The sequence below is a fragment of the Phascolarctos cinereus genome, unplaced genomic scaffold (assembly GCF_003287225.1).
Source record: "Phascolarctos cinereus isolate Bilbo 61053 unplaced genomic scaffold, phaCin_HiC Scaffold_4;HRSCAF=312, whole genome shotgun sequence".
NCBI classification, from domain to species: domain Eukaryota; kingdom Metazoa; phylum Chordata; class Mammalia; order Diprotodontia; family Phascolarctidae; genus Phascolarctos; species Phascolarctos cinereus.
This window is the reverse complement of record NW_027555847.1, coordinates 507,869,834-507,885,729: the sequence shown is the minus strand read 5'-3', so window position 1 is coordinate 507,885,729 and position 15,896 is coordinate 507,869,834. Positions and strand designations below refer to the sequence as shown.

At 35.3% G+C, this 15,896-nt stretch overlaps 1 protein-coding gene across 5 annotated transcripts in view; it reads right to left on the bottom strand.

Annotated features, from left to right (window-relative positions):
* SMCHD1 (structural maintenance of chromosomes flexible hinge domain containing 1) overlaps positions 1 to 15,896 on the bottom strand; it is a 234,804-nt gene that overhangs the window by 191,606 nt on the left and 27,302 nt on the right. For all 5 annotated transcript variants that reach the window (XM_078153486.1, XM_020970644.2, XM_020970647.2 and 2 more), the window contains exons 4-8: positions 12,585 to 12,667; positions 12,363 to 12,493; positions 7,185 to 7,299; positions 6,964 to 7,083; positions 2,506 to 2,672 (exon numbers count right to left, since the gene is read on the bottom strand). In XM_078153486.1, the coding sequence (XP_078009612.1) occupies positions 2,506 to 2,672; positions 6,964 to 7,083; positions 7,185 to 7,299; positions 12,363 to 12,493; positions 12,585 to 12,667 (616 nt within the window). The remainder of the gene's footprint in view (positions 1 to 2,505; positions 2,673 to 6,963; positions 7,084 to 7,184; positions 7,300 to 12,362; positions 12,494 to 12,584; positions 12,668 to 15,896) is intronic.

Below are 15,896 nucleotides of genomic sequence, written 5' to 3'. Positions count from 1 at the left end.
GAACCCCAGCTATTTTTAAAAATGCAACTGAATAAAAAGGCAATAATGTGGAAACACCTATAACTAAATCTACTTCTTTAACTCTTCATTAATGGTATACATAACAATGAGCGCTACCCATTAACTTAGCCTCCGTGAAGAACTAAATCATATTTTTAATGGAATAAAGAATGCACATTTGGAAAGTAATTCTTTTAAGCAGGGAGCAGATACTAATTCTTTATAACTTAGATGACAAAAATAATCTCTATTCAAATCACAAGTAGGCCTATAGTAACTTTTTCACAGGGGTCAAAATTAAGGGCAAAGGATCTGATGATCTGTCATGCACCTTAAAGAGTCTGAGTCACCTGAGGCTCTAATATACCAGGATCACAACATCGATATGTGTCAGGGTTCAGACATGAAATTGATGATCTATCATACACACTAAAAAACCCAACTTAACTTTAAATGCAATCTTTATCTTACACATACAAAGTTTTGATGAATGATCTGTAATTTTATCAAAATGGGAGTATGGCAATTCCTATGACCCCTCTCATCAGTGGATGAGTCCTGGGGATTACCTGAAATACTGAGGGGTTAAATGCCTTGCTCAAAGGTCATATAGTTAGTGTCAAAATGGGTATTTGAACCCAGACTTGCTAACTCCCAAGTCCAGCAATATTTACCAAACCATTATGCCTCTCACTAAAATCCTTAGGGGTATGAAAACAACTATGTGCTAATTTAATGTTTTGGTTTGTAGGAGATGTAAACTTTTTTAAAAGATGAAAACTGTTCATCTGGTATCCTTCCAATGAACTTTAAACAGGAAAGAAAAAATTATTTAAGTATATAAAAACAAAATGTACCCATAACAATATGGAAATTCAACAATAGATCTTTGTGTGTTAAATGTGGTAAATAACATCAATATTATAAATTAATCTCTTTAGGCACACAATAGAAGTCCACTATGCAAAAATACATATTTTAGGAAACTATTATAAAAATGATACATTACTACTTGGGTTATTAAAAAAAATACAATGGGTCATCATTAAAAACAACTTACACAGCAAAGTATACCAAAGAAAGCTATTCACTACTTATTAAATATATTTCTTTCCAATGGGATACTGTAGATTAAAGTATAACTGAAAGAAACTGGGGCAGCCAGGTGGTGCAGTGGATAGAGCACTGGCCTTGAAGTCAGGAGTACCTGAGTTCAAATCCAGCCTCAGACCAAACACTTGACACTTACTAGCTGTGTGACCCTGGGCAAGTCACTTAACTCAAATTGCCCAAAAAAAAAAAAAAAAGAAAGAAAGAAAGAAAGAAACTATGGTTCTGGTACAATAGCTATACAAAATCTCTAGGTCCCTTCCACCTTTAAAACTTTACAATTGAGTGTAACAAGTATTACTTCTGCTAAACCAGTAATACTCTGTCATTCTAAAAAGCTTGATAAATTTTTATGTACGACATCTTGAGGCAAAAATTTTTTTCTTAAAAGAATAAATCTGAAATTCCTATAATGAAAATGATTTGGTTGAGAGGATATAACTTTATAACCAACTTCTCAGGAATATGTCTATTCCAAAAGATATACCTAATAAAACAATAAGAATAAGGCCATTACTTTCCAGGTATTCATCAGATTCTATTCTAATCAAATAACTTCATACAAAGATTATTAAATTTACACATTCCCCCTTCCCGGGCTTTTTCTTGACTTCCTCTAGACTTAAAAACCATTCCCTTCCCTTTACTGATGGCTTATCCTGAAACTTCCCTTAGCACCCAGAGTCTCCTCTCCCTATAATAGCCTACCTTTCCAGAAGCCCACTCACCATGCAAGGCCCACCCCACTTCTCCCATTAGTCAGTTTCTGCTAGGGATTCATTTTGCAAAAGGGTAGGTCTGCTGTTAGCGTCCTCCAGGCCCCATTCCTGGCACTGTCCCTACCCCATTTTACACTTCCCTTTTGTGAGCTGTCTTACCACCCCTCCCATTAGAATATGTAAGCTCCTTGAGAGCAAAGACTTTTCTTCTTTTTGTTTATTTATATGGATCCCTGGTATTTAGTATAGTACCAGGTACTCACTAAGTACTTATTAAATGCTAGTTTCCTTCCTATACCTTAGTATGTCAGGGCTCCATTATTTCATTAATATAAGTATACCCTTCAACAGTGAGGATTGAAACCTATGAAACCAAAAAAAATTAATATCCTGATTGCCAACCATATAGTGATAAACCCTTTCTAAACTTACCCAGGTTGGTGCACAACTGTTTTGATTGCCCATACCCAGTCTACTGCCATGCAGGACTTTACAAAATTTCTGCTCTGCCTCTGAAATCCAATGACTCCCTCCAAATTATAATAAGATATTCAAATAGGTAATTTAATGACTGAATTAAAAAAAGAATTTAAAGCCATTCATTCTTACAAAAAATATTCTCGAAATTTTAACCCCACACAATATATTTCCAAATAAAATACTAAAATTGACTTACGCTAATTGTCTCGTCCAAAGATGAAAATAATTTTTCAAGTACTGTATGTGTTCTGGTTGCACTCCTGTAATAACCACTGCAGTAAAACTATCTTTTTCTCTCTCCTCAAGAATAAGACTGTGTAGAAACCTTTCATCATCATTTGTGATGTGAGCAGAATCTGAGGGCTAAAAAAGCGAATATAATCATTACACTGTATTATGCTATTAAAAATAAAATTGAAATTATATGAACTAAAGTATAGTTAATCAAAATTTATGGGACAGCTAGGTGGCACAGTGGATAGAGCACCGGCTGTGGATTCGGGAGGACCTGAGTTCAAATTTGGCTTCAGACACATAAGACTTACTAGCTGTGTGACCCTCGCCAAAAAAAAAAAAATTTGCGGCTGTAAGGAAACTTAATCTGGGCCTATGTAGAAACCTGCACTGGGAAACTAAGCTAAGCTATCAAGCTAATTTCAGCCCATTTATCAAATGGTCCAACACAAGAAACTAATAGGATTTTATCAGTGAAAATGACATTTTAAAAGTACTACTAACTGCTTTGCTGCTAAACACCAAGGACCATGGGACCTTTCTATTTGAAACCTCCAATATACGTCTGCCTCATGTTCCTTGAGAATAAGGACTTTCTTTTCTACTTATATCCTTAGTACACAAAGTGATTCGCATGTATTAAGCTTAATAAATATTTCATTTATTCCTATCAGTAGATGAGCAAGAAGCCCTATCTTAGAGACTGGTAGCGTAACATACTCAAGTAACAACTTGCTAATAACTTGAGTTACTGGGGTATCAACATGAGAATAATTAAACAGTGAACCAATACTAGCAGTCATATAGAGAAAAAGGAGGGGGTCAATCTTACCCAAAAAGTTATAGTTCCTTCTATAGGTTCCCCAATCCTTAAGCTTGGGGTAGGGCTAATCGCCAGGTCATTATGACAAAGCTAAAAGGTAGAAGGCAGACCTAATATGCATAGCTTGGCCAAAAGTAACTTTGTCCAACTCAAATTATCCTGGCAAGGGATTTCTAATACTCCACTTTTTTTTTTAAATAAAGTATCTTAATAAAGTAGGGGAAAAAAGCATCATACATTTTCAAAAACCCATGTTCCATATATAAAAATCTGCCAATATATTTATATATTACACAAAGACTACAATAAACATATAGAATAGATCTGTCTATATGCTTTATTTGCAGTTACAAAACACAAACTTTGAGATCATTTAAAGTTCTATAAAATGAGGGTGGTCTAGATATATTAGCATAAAACAACCTAAAGGTAAAATTGAGAGGCATGAGAAAGGTTCTAATAAAGCCATCACTACTTGACAAAAACTGCTAGGAAAACTGGAAAAGAGTACAGCAGAAACTAACCATAGACCAAAATCTCACAGCACATACCAAAATAAAGTCAAAATGGGCATGATTTAGATATAAAGGCTGATACCATAAGCAAACTGGGAGAACAAGGAATGGTTTGCCTATCAGATTTATGGAGAATAGAAAAATTCATGACCAAACAGGAGATAGAGGACACTATGAAATGCAAAATCGATAACTTTGATTACATTAAATTGAAAAGTTTTTGCATAATCAAAGCTAATGCAACCAAAATTAGGAGGGAAGCAGAAAACTGGGAAAGAATTTTTACAACCAGTCTCTCTGATAAGGGCCTCATTTCTGAAATACAGAGAGAACTAAGTCTAATTTATAAGAATACAAGTCATTCCCCATTGATAAATGGTCAAAGGATATGAACAGGCAGTTCTCAGATGAAGAAATTAAAGCCCTCTATAGTCATATGAAAAATTTCTCTAAATCACTATTGATTAGAGAAATGCAAATCAAAACAACTCAAAACAATTTTAAAAAAACCTCAAATCAAAACAATAGGCACCACATCACAGCTATTAGACTGGCCAATGCGACAAAACAGGAAAATGAAAAATGTTGGAGAAGATGTGGGGAAATTGGAACACTAATGCATTTTTGGTGGAGTTGTGAAATGATCCAATCATTTTAGAGAGCAATTTGGAACTATGCCCAAAATGTGCATACCCTTTGACCCAGCAATAACACTTCTAGGGCTGTATCCCAAAGATATCATACAAATGGGAAAAGGACCCACATGTACAAAAATATTTATAGCAGCTCTTTCTGTGGTGGCAAAGAATTGGAAATTGAGGAGATGCCCATCAATTGGGGAATGGCTAAACAAGTTGTCATGTAAGAATGTAATGGAATACTATTGTGCTATAAGAAATGATGAACAGGCAGACTTCAGAAAAACCTGGAAAGACTTGTATGGTCTGATGCTGAGTGAAGTGAGCAGAACCAGGAGAACATTGTACACAGTACCAGTCACGTTGTGCAATGACTAAGTTTGATAGACTTAGCCCTTCTCAGCAATGCAAGGATCTAAGATATCTCCAAAGGTCTCATGATGGAAAAAGCTATCCACATTCAAAGAAAGAACTATGGAGTTTGAATGCAGATCGAAGCATACTATCTGCTACTTTTTTCCCTTCTGTTTTGTTTTGTTTTCTCTTTCTGGTGGTTCCTCCTATTGGTTCTAATTCCTCCTTACAACATCACTAATGTGAAAATACGTTTAATAGGAATGTATATGTATAGCTTACATCAGATTGTGTGCCATCTTGGAGAGAGGGGGACGAGGGAAGGGAAGAAAAATTTAAAACTCAAAAGCTTATGGAAGTGATTATTGATAAATCAAAGTAAATTTTAAAAAAACATTAGGAATTCAATTGGAAATTCAATCAGGAAAAGTGATCTAGATGGGAACTTCTAAAAGAGTTTCTATTGTAAAGTTTGTAATTTTTAGTAAGAGATACTTGGAAACAACTCCTGAATTTTCAACATCTTTGCTAAATTATAGCATAGAATACATGTTTTAAAGCAGTGGCATCAAACTTAAATGGAAAAGGGACCACTGGACCATAAATAAGGATCACTGGGAACCACATATTGACTTTGAAAACCACAAATTATCTATATTTTATTGTATTTTTATTTATTTTGTTAAATATTTTCCAATTACATTTTAATCTGGTTTGGGAATGTTGTAAACCACAAGTTTGATGTCTCTATTTTCAGAGGATGCTAAGTTAGCTACTACTGAAAAGACCATGCATGCCAACATATGGGGACCAGTTTTTATAACTACAGTGCAAACATTTTAACTAATACAACTTCCTCAAAAGATCTTTAAGAGGGGCAGCTAGGTGGCACAATGGACAGAGCACCAGCCTTGGATTCAGGAGGACCTGAGCTCAAATCCAGCCTCAGACACATAACACTTACTAGCTGTGTGACCCTGGGCAAGTCACTTAACCTTACTGCCTAGCCAAAACAAAAAAACAAAACAAAACAAAAGAGCTTTAAGAGATCCTTAAAAGATATCAGAACAAACCAAATATTCATCTATTACTTAATACATATATCATTAATCTCCAAAACATTCTTGAACAAGATGCAGTATGTTTATATTGCAAAATCGAAGAAAACTATTGCTAAGCTCAAAGTCATTTTTTAAAAAGGATGTGATATGGTGAAATAATATTAAGAATACTGAAAAGACTGGTGTTCTAAATACTGGCTTGATCACTTATTAGCCACAGTGTTATTTACAAGAGTGGCTTTAACAGCAAAACCTGGTAAAAATATAGCATTGTCATGAGTATCAGGTGAAAATGTATATGTAAATAGTATTTTGAAAATGGTAAAGCATCATTCAAATGTAAGTTATAAATATAGCAGAAATGGTAAAAGAACTCAAAACATCCAACTTCCAAAAACAAAAACAAAAAAACTATTCTAGCCTTACAAATAAAATAAGCTTCTCACAAGCATTTATAAAACCTTATGTCCTCTCCCCAATTTTGTTTCTTAGAAATGATGATAAGAGAAAGGAAGAATGGAGAAAAGATGGGACAATGATGGGACAAAGTAATAATAACTCTGGGAATCTGTTCAGAGTATCTAACTTCTGTGTTTCAATCATCTTTGGACCCCTTTTTCACCCCAACCTACCAACACAATCCCTCACAAGGCTATAAACATTTTAAAAAAATCAACTGATGATCCAACACCTCATTTTCATTTGCAACTCTGCCACTAGAATGCTGCCTTAATATAATAAAATGTGAATAACTTAAAAATTAATTAATTTCAAAATCCTAAATCAGGTCCACCAGTTGGATCAATAAGTCTACAGAGTACCTTTTTCTAAAAGATCTTTAAAAGAAAGCACAAAAATCACCAATTTAATCATTCCATGATTATATTCAATGAATATACCAGGATAATTAAGGAACTCACTGTTTAAAATGCTAATTAAGTGACAATATTGGTACTTTCAGGTAGAAATTAAATTTGTAAGGAAAAGGCTAAGGAGAAAGAATACATTTCCTTCAAAAACAGACTGTACCTTCCGGTTTCTAATATATCCACTATATATTGCTTCTTTATTTTTCTCCTTCTTTTCAAAATCCTCTTTAGAGAGGACGAGCTCATGAACATCTTGAGAATCTGAAGGTTTGCTAATCATCTGTTGAGAATTAAAGAAAATTTATAAATATTTTTTCAAAAAAATTTTATAGTTAATACATTAAAAATTTTATGTGGAGCCTTAAGAATCTTTTTACTTACTCTGGCTGACTGTCCAACAAAGAAAACAGCTTGTTTGCCCCCAACACCAAAATATGAAATATCACTATTTAAACTACGAGGCACTGGTAATGGACGTACATATCCGGAATGATCACTAAAATAAAAGATTAGGTTAGTACACTGTGTCTAAACAATACATTTATTGCTAAGGTGTGAATTACTATATTTTATATCTAATATTCCTCAAGCTGAAAAAAAGTTCTATCTGAACACAGAACTATGAGTCTAGGCATCATCTGGTCCAACACCTCATTGTTTTACTCTCTGACTACTTCCCCACTGTCTGTATACCATTACAAATGAAATGCCATCTGCCCAGCTGTTTTTCTTTTTGCTATGCAGGGGGAAATCTACAACCTCTCTTGGTAAAGAAGTATTATTGTCATGCATATTTTGTAAAATCAAGTACTCTTCTGTCTGCTTAACATCTATTTAGAGGAAGAAAGAGCAAAGCAACATTTTCTTTGTATATAAAACAATTATTAAGCTTCAATTATCCCTTTTCTGGGCCTACAGAATACAGATGAAAACTATGAAATATTAAATATTCTTGAACTATATATCTCTGGTAAAAAAAGAATAAAACTACAAAGAATTGTTTCAGTGGCAACACCAAGCTTGTTACTGGCAAAGGAAGCAGCTATCACTTGCAAAAATAGTCAACAAATGCAATTTCATTTATCCTCAATGATGCTACTTTACTACTGAGTCTGGGACACTAGGACAACAAGTATCAAAGGTACCAAAAAAATGAGAAAGAAGAAAACAAAGGGATCCAAAACTGAGGAAACAAGAAAATTAAATGTGGTCCAGCTGATTCAGAACCAGATTTCCTTAAGAGAGTAGGGAGGGATATGAAGAGAGTGGGGAAGAAGGGAGAGTTGGAAATAGGGTGAGAGATATCAAAGCACTCATTTTTCATTTACTACCAACTTGCCTCAATGTTCCTCTTGGAAGAGGTAGATGGCCTCAGACACTTGCTAGTGTGTGATCCCTGTGTAAGTCACTTAACCTGTGTCTCAGTTTCCTCAACCGTCTTTTGTGAGAATCAAATGTGATAATATGTGTAAGGCACTTAAGGAATGCTTGTTTCCTAACTTCCTTCCTTGCTCTACAAGATCTTGCTATCTCACACCAATCTCCACATGCTTCATCACCCAAATAAAGATGAAAAGATTATTGCTGTTTTTTGACTAGGCAATAGGGTTAAGTGACTTGCCCAGGGTCACACAGCTCGTAAATGTCAAGTTTCTGAGGCCAGATCTGAACTCAGGTCCTCTGACTCCAGGACCCGTACTCTATCTACTGTGCCACCTAGCTGCTTCAAGATGAAAAGATTCTTGAGAGTAAAGTCTTTTCATCTGGACTAGTTTTATATTAGGTGGCTAAAATTTTAAGATGGCATTTTAATCTTGGCAATTCTGATTCAAAATAGGAAAAACAGACACAAAGGATGTCAAAATCAGACATTTAGTTAAAACAGACTCCTGAAAAATATTAAGACTCTTCAACATTATTCTTACTTGCACCAGTTCAAATTCCTAATTAAATGTTTCAGTTGGAAGAAACATCAGCATCCATTCTAGTTCAATCCATTCCTAAAAAAGAATCCACGCTGCACAATACACCCAATAAATGGCCATCCAGTATTTACCGGAAGACCTTCAATGCACCCCACTACCTCCTGAGGTAGCCCATTCAACTTCTGAGGGGTAGGATTATGATTATTGGGAAGTGACAATGATTTAAAAAAAAAAGATAGAAAGCATCAATAAAACGTTTTTAAAGACAAAAAATAATAAAGTAGTTAAAGACTCTCATAGGATGATAAAACCTGGAGTTTTGATTATTAGCTCCAGTGGAGGAAACCCTAACAAGTTAAACCACAGATCTGCTAAATTATGAGTATTCAATTCCATTCAATTCAAATTCAAAGTATTCAATTCAATCCCAACATTTATTTTCTGCCTACTACATGCTGCTAGGTAAGTACTATGATTTTTTCCCATATTTTGAGGGATCTATGAACTCATTAGTATGAGGACTCCTTCTAATAATGCAGAAGACAACCCATCTATGTCTCTTCCTCCTAGGTGACTCTTGTCTATATTCTCCAACGAATCCTCCAAAATGTTCCCTCTAATATGCTGGGGGCCTTCTACTTGTTCTTCTAACATTGCACTGAAACCAATGGAGCACGAGAGTTGACCACAGGTTATTCCTCATTTCTGTCATATGACTAGCCCCTACCTTATTTTCTGGTCATAAATTCCTCTGGTGACATACTTTCTGCCACTTATCTAACCATAGAATTGGCCCACTAATACATGTATCTTGGATAAAAACTGTGGTTAGACAGTGAGCCTGGCCCATAGCAGAACAGGAAAATTTGGCTGTTCTGCCTTTGGGAAATTTTATGATTTTAATGACTCCAAAGCCCCTCCAATGAAAAAAACACATCTTTTTAACAACAATATTCTTCTAGCTACATAAATATGTACAAATTACAAAATGCCACTAGTCCACAAATAATTAAACTTTAAGTCACCCAAAGGGCAAAGAGTCACACGTTAGTGTGAGCAGATTGCAACACACAACCCATCAAGAATAGCACAAGAAAAGTGGCATAAAGAATGTCATATTCTAGATAATAGGAACCCAATAATCTCTGTCCCTGACAAACTCAGACCCCCTCAGTGCTTAGGGAGTATACAGTTATTCCAAACAATAAAAGGAGATGCCCAAGATAGCTCAAAAGGCAAGTTAATAGGGGCATCTAGGTAGCACAATGGATAGAGCATCAGCCCTGGAGTCAGGAGGACCCCAGTTCAAATCCGGCCTCAAACACATAACGCTCACTAGCTGTGTGACTCTGGACAACTGCCTCATCAGAAAAAAAGAAAAAAAAAGGCAAGTTAATAAAGATATTTAATACCTTCAATTCCTGGCTACTCCAGGAATACCAAATATGGAAACCTATCTCTCTAATACCTGCTAGCATATTTTTGTTTGCTTTACATGCATAATATTCAGATTACCTGCCAAATTATTTTTACAGCAAGCCCATTATACATTATTTTTAAATAATGTAAATGCTTTATACTGCAGAAAGAGGCCCCAAAAACAAAGCCAAGCAAAATTACATCTGTAAGGAATAAAAAGAATTTCAATAGCTTAATTGTCCTTCTTACCTCCAGTCTATTCCCACTCCAATACAAGTTTCATGTTCCTATATAATATTCCTAACATACAACTTATTTCATTCCTTTAATCAAAATTCTTTACGGCTCCTAATTACTAAATGCATAATCTCTTTATCTAGTCATTCAAGACACTACACCAATCTGGCTTCAAACTATCTTTCCAATCTTATCTATATTACTTTCCCCTTTATGTACTCTACAGTCAAGCTGAATGGAAGTGCTCATTGTCACCTATTCTTATTCTGACCCTTCTTCTCCATGCCTTTGCTTACATCATTCTTTCATGGCTAAGATGGATGGATGCTCCCAAACCTCTGTATCTTCTGATATACTTCTCTCTGCTTTTTGGCATGTCTTTCTATAAAGCCTACCTCAAGCTATTATAATTTTATGAGCTCTTGCCCAATCTCCCCACATGAAAGTGATTTATCACACCTTAAATTCTCCATATCATTTTTCATAGTTTATTCTTTTATACTTATCCATTCTCCTTTATATCAAAGCTATTCATTCATTCCTCATTCCCCACCTCTAGTGAATTACAATGGCATATTTGTCAGGTTCTTTATCCTATCTATTATTATTGTAAACCTAACACAAGGCCTTGTACATAGTAAGCATCTAATATTTGATAAATTTGAAACCAAATAATGCCAATACTAACTTCAATCTTCAGCTCCCTCTAACACAGTTGTCTCCTATTTAAAAGGATATAGAAGTATGCTTTCACTTGAGATACCACTTGGGTCAGGCAAGTCCTACACACCCACGCTTAAAAGCCTAAGAATATTCTCAGTTCATAACCATAACAAATTGCAGGACTTTCCTGACACTACTCAAGCACAGACTTTCTGTTTGACTTGATCTGTTACTAGGTCTTCTGACTCTCATTTTGTCCTCATAGCTTGTTTCAGACTGTAGATTCCAAGGTTTCCTTCCCATCAACTGCTCTGATAAGGTATATAGACATGCCCTCTACTTGGAAGTACTTCTGAGACTTTCTGTTAAAAATGTAGCATCTACTTCATCTTCTATCTGAATGGGCTCACTTTCCTTCTGACCTTTTTTTGTATCCTCTTCCTGTCCCAGCTATTGGCCACACTGGACTGAACTGGACTCAATTGTACTATAACCACAAAACCTCAGTCAGCAGCAGATGGGAGGACCCAAATTCAAGTCCAGCTCCTTGACAGGATCAGGACAAACAGAACACTGATAGCTTTGCAAACCAATCTGACCCCTAATACGTTAGGAAAGTACCATTAAACGTCTCCAACCGTTTAATTTCAATAACATTTTTTTTTCAAGAGTTCACACTGCAGTGAACCAGAGGCATTAAAGAAGTACACAGATGTAGTACGATTCCAAGAGTTCTTCATCTGACTTCTTGTAATGATCTAGGAAGGAATCAAGTGAAAAACGTCCTAAGAAAACTAAGCAACCACCATTCTAGAATTATGAATCAGTCTTCCTTCTCCTCAACATTTTTTCACCCTCAAAACATATTATGGTACAGTGGAAAGAGTGGATTTGTAACTAGCAGGCCCAAGTCAAAACCCCAACTCTGACATGGACTATGTGACATTTTAGACACTTAATCTCAGTTTCCTCAAAAGAAAAATGAGGGGCTTGGAGTAGATGACCTCTCCTTTCTAGTTCTAAATCTATAATTCCATGATACTATAAGACAATGGGATAGCAGGTATTAACAAAATTAGAAATTTTAAAAATATTTTTATTACCATTAAACTGAAATTCTAATAGGAAACATTTTCATATCAAACATATCTACATAAAAACATACAGTTTCTGAATTTAGGCCCTCTATTTATAACTACATATGTATCAAAACACTTGAGATTTTCCACAACTTAATTTATATATCTAAATTCATGACTTCAATGTTTTATCTTCAAGAACACAATTTCCCACAAAAATAGTGAATAAGGCTAACCTTTCAAAGTCACCTTTTCTTGTAAACTTGGACAACCTATATACAGCCCAGTTGTTAAGCTGCTTAGAGGTCATTCCTCTTCCATTATCAATAACTGCAACTGCAGGTTTTCCTTGTGATTCATCGAAAAGCTATGAAAAAAAAGTATGTTCAAAAAGAATTATGAATACATGCAAAATTAAATCTCAAACAAATACAATTAAATCTAAATAATGATCTTACCAATTTGATGTGAATACTTCGAATACCAGTATTACGTGAAGTAGCAGAGAGTGAGTTATCAATCAATTCTGCGAGGGCAAATGCTAGAAAATAATAAGAAAACAATTATAACACCACTTTTCAACTCCAATATGTTTTTAAGTAAAGCGTCCCAATGACTCCAGAAAACAAGAAATGAGAACTTCTAGCTTTTAACCTTAAAGCTTTAAAAGGAATTTTGGGGCACATTCAATACTGTAATTTCAATTGTCTCCCTCTAAAACTTATGAAAAAGGTAGAAATACCATGTACTATGTTTCTAAGTACCATGATTGTTAGGAATAGGTTGAACTCAATGAAAAAAATACTTATTACAATAATGTAAACTTAAAAATATCTAGAAGTACCTTAAATCATTTTTCCCTAAAACCAGTTCAAAAGTAATACTGATTCCTAGACATAAATTTCTCAATGGTGGCATCATCACTATGATCAAAAAATAACTATCACTTATTTAGACGGACCTCAATGCCAGGGCCATAATAGTGAGTAAGACAAGCACGATCCCCAACCCCTAAACAAAAGCTTAAAATTCTAAGCAGATTATACTGAAAAGAACTGATACAAAAAATACAGACACTTGAACAATGATTATTTAAATGAATATAGAATTCCTCATGAACCCATGCTGCAAAGAAACCTAATCTTTCTTTTTGTGTTAAGAATGAGGCTTCCTATCAGATATTCTACCCTGAAAGTCTTGACTTCACAGTGAAGAATTCAGCATGTGACAATCAAGATTTTTTTTTATTACAATGGTCCAGAAAATAAACTATTAATTATTAAGTGCCTAACTATAGAAAGAATTCTACAGGAATGAAGGAAACATGGTATACTACAAAGAATACCAGCACTGGAGTCAGAAAACCTGTGTTAAACTGTAGACTCTACCATTTACTCTCTCTGTCTTAATCTTGGGCAAGTCACTCAATCTGTGATCTTGATTCCTTATCTGTAAAATGAGAAGCCTGAACTACACAGTCCCTAAGGACTGTCTGATTCTATGATCCAGCCTCCTGCCCTCTATAATACCTAATATGATAGATACATACATTTTGGTCAGTGATTCAACAAGGATTTATTAAGTACTTACTATATGCCAGACACTGTGCTAAGCAATAAGAATACAAATACAAGCAGAAAGAAAGTCTCTGCCCTCAAAGAGATTACATTCTTATGGAAGAAGACAACATATGAGGGGAGAAGAGCAGGGAAGATAAAGTACTCAGCAAAGGGGCAGAGGAGGGGCAGCACATAGAGCACTAAATTTAGAGTCAGGAGGACTTGAGTTCAAATCAAGCCTCAGATACTTAATAGCTGTGTGACCCTGGGCAAGTCACTTAACCCCAACTGCTTCAGAAAAAGGGGGGGGCAGGGAAGAACTTGACAAGAGAACATGGCAGACAAAGTCCTGTGGGGATAAGTGAAAAGTAGAACATGTAGAGAAATAGCAACATCTTGTCCCCGAACCCAGGACAACCATGTTGCTATTTCTCTACATGGGGGGGGCGCGGCACGCCTGCGGGCACAGCGGCGCCAGGTAGGTAGCACAGTGGGTAGAGACCATCCCTGGATTCAGGAGGACCCGAGTTCAAATCCAGCCTCATATACATAACACTTACTAGCTGTGTGACCCCGGGCAAGTCACTTAACCCCACTGCCTAGCCAAAAAAAAAAAAAAGGTTCTGGGAGGAACTGCCCAATCAGAAGAAGCTGACAAAGAGGTAAGAGTATAATTAACTTCCAGAGTGAAGAGGTTTCTATGACACAGAAGACAAAATCTTCTGGAGAGGAGTTAAGAGTGCAACCTGAAAAGAATTTTTGCCTTCCACATATGTAAGCCAAAAAATTTAAATCAAAACCCTGACCATAGTAAGTACTTAATGAATATTTGTTGTGTGTGGTCACAGATAAATCCTAAATATGTGTGGAGGCAAAGATGAAATATCTTTAGGGTAAGGATAAAATGTTAACTTAAGATGACAATCAGGACTAGAACAGGACAATCCTACTAGTTATGGAAGCTCCCTGTCAAGATTATCTCACAGCAGCTGCTTAATACATAGAAAGGCATCCGAAATCTTGTTATCTCCATTTATCTTCCCTCAAATTCTCAATTACTATTTATTTGACTACCACTAACACAATATCTGACTTCCTGTTTAACAATGTGCTTTACCTAGTTCAAGGTAAAGACATCAAGATATTTTCATCTTAGTAAGCACAGCTGTTCCTTGCTGTCACCTCCCTAATTAAAAAGGAAGTGACACACCTAAACTGTATATTCCTCCTCTCCAATACAGAAGCACAACCTGTTAATACAGACTTGGTGATAGAAGAACAATAGCTATATTTTTCCAATCATCTTAAAAAGCCAAGGGACAATTCCACTTTTAAACCATTTACGCTTGATTTCTTTCTATCCTCTGAAAAGGGTTGGTCAAAGCTAATTTTTTTAGTTCATTAAGCTTTCATGAATGCTTATTTTCCCACAAGCTTTAAAAACAATTTTCACTAAAAAACCACTGAAAGCCATGCTAATAATAGCAAAACATTGGCCATTTGAATAAAAAGTTTAATCCATAAACAAAAATTTCTCAACATACTCAGATTGTCAGGAGCATTGAGATAAGATTTTTTTTTTTTGGCTAGGCAATGGGGTTAAGTGACTTGCTGCCCAAGGTCAACAGCTAGGAAGTGTCAAGTGTCTGAGGCCAGATTTGAACTCAGGTCCTCCTGACTCCAGGGCAGTGCTCTATCCACTCCACCACCATGATCTTTAAATATATATATACCTTTATCTACATCCCAGTTATTGCTAGTAGACAAAACTGCTAAGAGACTGAAAACATTAAAGCCAAAAAACAAAGGTAGTTCTTCCCTATTCAATATGTCTTTTAAAAAAAAGATTATAATGACTCTTTAGGCATACATTACCAAGAAATTACGAATATGAAGACAGAGAAGCATGAAAACTCATACTAACTGATGCAAAATAAAGAAAAACCAAGAAAACATATACACAATGCCCATAACAATGTAAAAACAATAAACAGAAGAAACTGAATGCTGTGTGATTATATAATAACCAAACTTGGCCCCAAAGAGATATGAGAATAAATCATCATCATCTTTGCAAAGACAAGGGACAATGGCTATGAAACACCACTTATGATGTTCAACTTGGTTGATATGTTGGTTACTTCTGATGAACTGTTTCTTTTTTCCTTTTTCATTCTTTATGTGATATCTATAGATATAGATATTCCTTAT